Here is a 7,996-nt window from a genome sequence, read left to right on the forward strand (position 1 = left end):
GAGGCGCCCAGAGACCTTCGCGGAGTCCGCCGCCATGTCGCGGTAGACAGGGGTGCGCAGGGGGCGGGGAGGGGGGTGCACAGGAGGGGTGGAGACGGCATTGGGGCGCTGCAGGGTGCGGAGGCCTGAGCGATCACGACCCCCAGTGACCCCACCTGCACTGTGCGTCCACCTGCACCGCACAGGGGTCAACGCGCAGCTCCGCGACCCCAAACCTCCTGCTCTGGGCGCGGACCCCAACGTCCCTGGAGCCCGCCACAGCTCCGCAGTGAGGAGCAGCTGGCCTGCGGGTGCCCAGCGCGGTAGGGGCGTAGGGGTGCTGCTGGGCCCGCCTCACTCGGCCATGTTAGAGGTGACGCCCGTGCCCCCAGCGGGGAGGCGCCTCGGGTGTCTGGGCAGGAGGGAGCTTTCACCCCCTCAGTGAGGGGGTGAGGGGACCCGCCAGGGCTCCCCAGTCGGAGAGCGGGTCCTGGTAGAGGCAGGGGGGACTAAACACCCCAACATCTTGGGGGTTCTGAGGAGAGAGAAACAGGTAAAAGCGAGGAAGATCAGCAAGAGAGGCGGTCACATCCTGGGGGGCTCCTGGCATGGGGTGGAGCTGAGGAAGAACAGAGACCCCGGCAGGAGGCTCCCCCCCTCCCTCGCACAAGCTCAGGGGCCGTCCCCCACCGCCACAGCTGGTTCTGTCCTTCACATGGTGCCAGAGCTCAGCTGTGCTGCCTGGGGCGCCCAGAGGAGCTGAGGGCCTTTCCCCTGGGGGGAGAAGTCACAGGAGCTGAGCTTCTTCCCTTGAGGCCACTGCACAGCCTCCCAGAGGCCCGGCCTCAGCACGGGCTGCCCCGGCCTGGACGGGACGGTGCACGTGGCCGGCGGGGCCCCCACTTAGTGCCGGGGGTCCGTTTAATTTTCCTGAGGAGAGTCCTCGGCAGGCGAGCTCCGGCTGGGCCTGCTGGCGTGAGGAGGGCCGGAGGGAGTGGACAGTGCGGGCTCTGAGCGGGAGACCTGTGCTCTGGTTAGTGGACACACAGCAGACCAGGCCCAGCCCTGTGTTTCCAAAAACAAACATTTATTTACTTTTCTCACGAATCTGGGAGTTTTAGGGGGGTCATGACTGTTCTCTCAGGCTCACGGGGGGCCCACGGGCAGCAGGAGTGTCCACTTCCAAGATGCCTCACCGGCTCTGCAGAGGGCAGGCCAGCCCCGGGGGGCAGAGACTGGAAGTCCTGTCCAGGGGCTCTTGGCGGCCGGTCCAGGGCAAGCACCCAGGGAGCAGGGCCTGTCCTCCCCAGCTGGGGCCTCGGCTCCCTGTGTATGAGCCTCAGGCGGGGACACAGACCGCGCCTCAGGAGGGGAGCAGGGGGCTGGGGAGACTGAGCCGGGGCGCGGGAGCCTCAGGGGCCGCGCTGGTGGCCGGCGGGGGGCGGGAGGCTGACCCGTTACTTCCAGATCCTCTGCCATAGGCTGGCCAGCAGGCTCCCGACCACTATCACCACGATGCCAAGCACAATGACCAGCCCTCTTTTCTTTATAGCTCTCATTCGCTCTTCATGCTGCCTCGTCAGCTCTGCTTTTTGCCTTTTTAAATCCTGCAATTCATCATCTTCCTCTTCGTCCCACTTCCCGTCCTCCTGCCGCTGTCTGCGCCTTTTCTCTCCCTCCCTGTCGAAGGGGCCAGAGTAGCAGGCCCCCCCGTTGCTCCGCACCAGCTTCTCCACCAGCCCCACGAGCTCCTGCACCTGAGCCTCCTTCTCGGCCTCCCCCGCCTTGTTGTTGAAGGCGCAGTAGCGGTCCCCCGCCTCCCTGATGGTGCTTCTGAGGGTCATCGGTGCTTGTGCTATAAACTCACTCAGGCTGCGGCCCCCCAATTCATCCTTGCCTGTGAACAAGATGACCATGTGCCTCATGACAGACTCCCCGAAGGTGGCCTTGATCAGCGCCACGGTTTGCTCTTCCTCTTCCGTGTGGCGTTCCAGCGACATCACCAAGACGACGGCGTGGGGCCCCGGGGCCGAGAGCAGGACACACTGGCTGACCTCCCTGCAGGTGATGTGCAGGTCCTTCTTGGTGTCAAAGAGCCCGGGGGTGTCGACCACGAGAAGTATCCTCCCCTGCCATTCCCGGGACGCTGCCTGGCACCCTTTGGTCACAGCCTGCGCAGCAAATTTAGACTCAAATACTTCTCTCCCCAGGAGCGTGTTTGCTGTGGCGCTTTTCCCAGCTCCGGTCTTCCCCACCAGCACGATCCTCAGAACATTGTCCTGACTCTGAGCCATGGTCACGGGAGGTTCCAGAGGGCGGGCGGCTTCAGGCCTTAAGGACAGGAAGAGGACAGGTCAGTCCTTGCCACAAAGGATGCCAGGCCCACCTGCTTTCCCAGAAACCCGTTCACACCTTTAGGGGCCTATGGAAAAGTTGTTCAACGTCACTTGTCTCCCATCCAAGTACTAACCAGGCCCGACCCTGCTTAGCTTCCAAGATCAGACGAGATGGGGCGCATTCAGGGTGGTATGGCCATAAACTGTTCAGCTCAAAGCCACATGTAAGAAACTAGCGACAAATGTTGGCGGGATGTGGAGAAAAGGGAGCTCTCCACCCTGCTGGTGGGAGTGCAGACTGGTACAACCACTGTGGAAAACGTGGAGGTTCCTGAATATACTAAAAATGGAGCTGCCATGTGACTCAGCAACTCCACTCCTGGGGACCTACCCAAAGGACTCAAAAACACTAATTCCAAAAGACACCTGTGCCCCTATGTTTATCGCAATGCTACTGACAATAGCTAAGGTAAGGAAACCACCCCAATGGCCCCAAACGGAAGAATGCATCAAGAAGATGTGGTCCATATACACTGTGGGATACTACTCAGCTGTCAAAAATGATAAACTGGCAGCATTTGCAGTAACATGGAAGGAGCCTGAAGGGATTATGCTCTGTGAAATAAGCCAGAGGACAAGAAATATATAAGATGGTTTCACTTACAGGAGGGATGCAGGGGTAACCTATGTCATGATTAAGAACGAAGTTAACAGGCAACTAGAAATCAGACACTCTGCTGGGGAGGGTGCGGCAGCAGGATCAGAACAGGGGAGGGAAGGCACGCGGGCCCCTGGCCAAGGTGCACAGGTGATGGGCGGTGGGGGTTCTATGGGGACGATACCTGAGGGAGAGCTTACGTTGTTCACAAGGGACGAAATGTGTAACGTGCTATAAAATGAAAAAAAAGAAGAGAGTAAAAAATAAGTCTTAGAACTATCTGACCATTTCAATGCCACTTACTCTATTTTCATCACACAGAAAAGGCACATTCCACCCCTCAAGATTTTACCAGGCGATGATGCTGCCATTGGTGATATTGGTAGTATACTATGTCATAAGTATCCTGAGACATTAAGAGTAACAGACCACGAGTAAGGGTGACTCATTTCAGGATGGGAGAAAACTCCTTTTCATACACCATTCATCTTACAATGATTCAAAAGAAATGACCTGCAAGGCTTAGTGCCCACTCAGAGTCATGCTTAAAGCATTATAAATTTGGAATTAATAGATACATCTTTACAATATTACACAAATACAAATTTTAAAAGTTCTGCTTGCATCAAAATAGCTAACTATAGAATTCATTAAGATAGAGATAAGCAAATGTGCCCGGACAATCAAGAAGAGAACACTGAAGCTGTTGCAGCTCTGTCATGGAGGAGTGGGGTACATGAATAGAGACACAGAATAGCAAATGAAAAGACAACCCAATGCAAAATAGACCAGCTGGGTCTTTAATTACACTTAATCCTTCATTTTATGTCACGTTGATATTCACCCAGCATCTCACATCCACGGGAGAATGGGGGGATCAGTCAGCAATATTGGGGTAACTCGAAGTCATGAGAAAGTAAATTTTAAACAGATTCCCGGATGAAGGGTAAACATTTAATTGATGTAAATAAAAGAAGAAATGTGGAAAAATTCTTTGTAATCTGTGTGAGGAAAATATTTTTCCAGCCGCTATCAAGGACAGCTATTATCTTCTACTATGCAAGAATTTTAAAACTATAGGAAGAAAAGACCAACAATAAAAGAGAAAATGAGCCAAGCATTGTGAATAAATAACTGAAAGGAAAAAGAAGCGTTGATGTCCCTTGAAGATATAAAAAGATACTAACATTCACTCAAAAAAAAAAAAAAAAAAACAACCAAATAACCAACATAGCTGAAGAAATCAGCTCAAAATTATACTGTGATTGATGGCCAACAAGCACATGCAAAAATGTTCAACATCACTGGCAGTAAGGGAGATGCGAATTAAAACCACAATGAGATACCACCTCACCCCAGAGAGAATGGCACATCTTAAATCAACCAGCAACAACAAGTGTTGGTGAGGATGTGGAGCAAAAGGAACTCTCCTGCACTGCTGTGGGCATGCAAACTGGTACAACCACTATGGAAAACTGTTTAGAGGTTTCTCAGCTGCTAAAAATGGAGCGTCCATATGACCTAGCAGTCCCATTCCTAGGCATCTACCCAAAAGACACAAAAACACTGATTCAGAAAAGCACCTGCTTCCCCATGTTTACAATAAGAAAGACATGGAATCAACCCAAATGTCCAAAAACAGATGACTGGATTAAGAAGATGTGGTCCATATACACAATGGAATATTACTCAGTGATCAAAAAACATGAACTCATGCCTTTTGCAGCAACATGGATGGAGCTAGAAGGGATCATGCTTAGTGAAACAAGCCAGAAAGTCAAAGAAAAATCTGGGATGGTTTCACTCATAGCGGAGCATAAATGACAGGGTGGGGGGCTGAGGGGGTAATAATGAACAACTGTATGTGTCTAGAGACATTTTACAGGGGTGGAGTGGGGAATGGGATCAAAAATGTGGGGGGAGTACACAGGACTATGGAGATGGCACACGGGTGATTTGGTGATGGGGAGCCCATGGGGGTTATAGCTGAGATGGGAAAAGGCACAAAATGATGTAAAAACAAGCTATTATAATAAAAAAGTTTTAAAAATACTGTGATCGTGTTTGTCACTTATGAGTTCACCAAAGTTTTCAGGTTTCTGGCACAGGTAAAGGTAGGCTGCTGGGGTTGGCGTGGGGAAACAGTTTCTCCTAAGATAATCTGAGAACAGAGCGAGCAGTCTAAGCCACAGAGAAGTCTGTCACGTCTTGCAAAAGTACCTCCGCATTAACCCTGAGCCCATCACCCAGCTTTAAGATTTACCCAAAGCTGAACTGGCAAACATAAGCGAGAATCGTGCAAGTGCTGGGCATTGCCTCGCCGTGTGCAGGCAGAAGACCCGAGCCCATGCCGGCCGGTGGGGAGGTGAGGGGCGCAGGCGAGTCGGGGAAGGGACCCGCTGTGGCCGAGCAGCGCTCAATGCTCTGGGGCGGGGCCCAGGGAGCCTGGAGCCGGAGAGGAGGAGGAAGCCAAGGGAGCCCTAGAGCCGCGGGCGCTCTGTCCTAGCAGGGCGGGGAACAGCGCAGCAGGGGTCCCCGCTCACCCCAGGGATGTCAGTAGTTACCTCATAGAACGGGGCGGGGCGCTGCCGACACCAGTCCTCGCAGATGAAAACACTGGTGATAGGCAGAAGGACGTGAGACCTGTGACAGAACAAGATGAGCCACTGCAGAGCTGCCCTGGAGACCGACGCGCAGGGACTTCACTGTCCACTCAGTCGGGCAGCGCCGGAGGCTCCACCGGAGGAGCTGGGAGACACCTCGGAGCCTCTGGGCCCCTGCGGCTGTGTGTGCGCGCGTGTGCGCCCGTGAGCTGCTGAAAGCCAGACGCTTGCAGGGGCAGCAGCCCCGGGAGCGCCTCGCGGGGCCACAGGCGTCAGTCTCTGACCACTTCGTCCCCACAGTTCGTGGGCAGCTCCAGGGGGCAGGGCAGAGTGAGCGCCTGCCCAGTGACCCCCACTCAGCCTACACGGCCAGCCCCCGAGTCCAGACCAACACAGAGCCCCCGGTCGCCCCAGTCCAGACCCCCACGGAGCCCCGGGCCCCCCACGCCCCGGGCGTCTCGGCCTTAAGGGACAGCGGCAGGGTGCCCTTGGGCGCGATGCCCCGTCCTAAGAAAGTCCCGGACAGAAACGGGGCTGCGTCCCCGCGCCCATGGGAGCCTCAGACTCTGCCAGCGCGGCCGCCTCCCCCAGACGTGTGGGCTGCGGGCGGGCCGCGGTAACCGACCCTGCACAGGCTCCTCCGCGATGTCACTCGCCCTACTCCTGGGGGCTTCGCCCCGCACTGCGCCCCACCGGGAGAGCCCCGGCCAAGGGGAGAGCCCCGGCCGACGCCGGCTGCACCCTGGTGGTCGCTGCAGGCGGAGGGACCCGGTTCCCTGACCGCGTGGTGCGGACCCACGGGCACCCTGGGCGGAGCCGACCACAGCTCCCTCCTGAGCCCCGCGGGTGCCTTCCAGCCCTGCCCCGCGCCCCCCAGGCCGACCCCCTCCGTTATGGCCCCAGCAGCGCCAGCTAACTGTCATCCAGGTTAGAGTGAGAAACCGGGTGTGAGGGGCAGTGCTGGCACAGCGCCAGTCACCCTGCTCCAGGGGCTGGCACGGGCCCAGTGGGTGACCCCGCATCCGCCTGCCCCGCCCCCCCCCCAGGTGAGTGAGTCCAGACGTCAGTGACCTCAAATAAGAGACAGAGCAGGGCAGAGGCAAATCTGCTCCCCGGAAGGTGAGCTGAGGCAGCCGGGGCTGGGGTCGGGGTCTCACTGCTGTTCCCCAGGGGCTGGTCAGCCCCAACACACCCTCCTCACCCCACCGCATCACACTCAAGGCCCAGCTCTCTTGGCTGACGGACCAGCAGCCAGGATTCCCCGGCCCCCTGTAACTACCAAAGTCTTGATTTCTCAGGCAGGACAAAGATGTCATAATTTACAAAGTGCTCTAACACATGGAAAGGTAATTACAGGTGTCTGGTGGCCCACAGCGGCAAAGTGGGGTGAGCACTGGCCTCTGACAGCACCCCGGCTGCCCCTCCCCGGTCTCCCAGGCCAGTCGTGTGTCTCCTAGAAACCCGACTGCGGCTGACGCCCTGACCGTCCGGGCCTGCAGAGGGGCCACGGGAGAGCCTCCCTGAGGGCAGGAGCCGGGGTTCAGGAGCTGCCCAGGGGCTGGGCCCGGACCCGGAGACCCCGCAGCCGGCCCAGACTCCGCCCTGCTCCCTGTCCCAGAGCGCGGAGAGGGAGCCTGACCGCTGGCCCTGTGCGCCGAGGAGCCCTGAGGCCCCAACCGCCGGGGCTGCGGCAGAGGAGGACGTGACCCGCACCCCACTGGGCCCCCAGAATTCTCATGGGCGGTAGCAGAGGGAGCTCGTCGTCACGGCCCCCCAGTGGGTGGGCCACGCCCAGAGCCCGTGGTGGGGCTGGGGGCCCCACACCAGGAGAGCGGCTCACCTGCTCTGGGAGGGGCCGGCTTCAAGCCGCTCAGCAAAGGCCGGTCAGCAGGTTCCGGCCTTTTCTGGAGAGACCCCCCCTGGGCCTGTGGGATTGTTGTGGAGGCCCCCCTGGGGGCAGCAGGGGGGAGGGGGGAGGGGAGTAGGCGGAGACTACCAGGGTGAGAGGCCTCCCAGGCTGCGGCTCAGGGGCTGGGAGGACTGCACCGGCCTGAGGGGGGCCCCGAAGGCAGGAGGCTGCAGTGTCAGTGCCAGAGTCTGACCAGGGAGTGGGGTCAGGCCATTGCTCCTACCCTGAGAGTGGACATTCCTATATTTTGCTCAAACACAGATGCCAAGCAGACCCAGGTAGACAACTGCACTTCAGTCTGCAAATCTGAAATGGAGGTGCCAGGACGGGCCTCCCACTTTTGGACAAGCAGCTGCCAAGAGGGGGAGCTTGGTAGTGCTCCTGGGGCCGTCACCCCACGGTCAGGACGCAGGGTGCATCGGGGAGGGGCGTCCAGGGCGAGACGCCCCAGACCATGGCACCCCGGCAGGGGTCCTTCATCAGAGCTTGGGCTGCGGACCCCCCAGACAGC

The 7,996-nt window shown here is 57.9% G+C and overlaps 2 protein-coding genes across 2 annotated transcripts in view; one reads left to right on the forward strand and one right to left on the reverse strand.

The window, feature by feature from the left end:
• Positions 1-2,273, reverse strand: part of LOC101634734 — a 44,673-nt gene extending 42,400 nt beyond the window's left edge. The window contains exons 1-2 of the mRNA XM_004694367.2: positions 1,441-2,273; positions 16-172 (exon numbers count right to left, since the gene is read on the reverse strand). Of these exons, the coding sequence (XP_004694424.2) occupies positions 16-172; positions 1,441-2,273 (990 nt within the window). The remainder of the gene's footprint in view (positions 1-15; positions 173-1,440) is intronic.
• A 213-nt stretch (positions 2,274-2,486) lies between these two features.
• The window catches only part of LOC101634960, a 62,803-nt gene continuing 57,293 nt past the window's right edge, over positions 2,487-7,996 (forward strand). Inside the window, exons 1-2 of the mRNA XM_012733856.1 lie at positions 2,487-2,505; positions 5,877-6,058. Coding sequence (XP_012589310.1) covers positions 2,487-2,505; positions 5,877-6,058 — 201 coding nt within the window. The remainder of the gene's footprint in view (positions 2,506-5,876; positions 6,059-7,996) is intronic.

The sequence above is a fragment of the Condylura cristata genome, unplaced genomic scaffold, assembly GCF_000260355.1.
Source record: "Condylura cristata isolate star-nosed mole 26May11 unplaced genomic scaffold, ConCri1.0 scaffold00042, whole genome shotgun sequence".
Classification (NCBI taxonomy): Eukaryota; Metazoa; Chordata; class Mammalia; order Eulipotyphla; family Talpidae; genus Condylura; species Condylura cristata.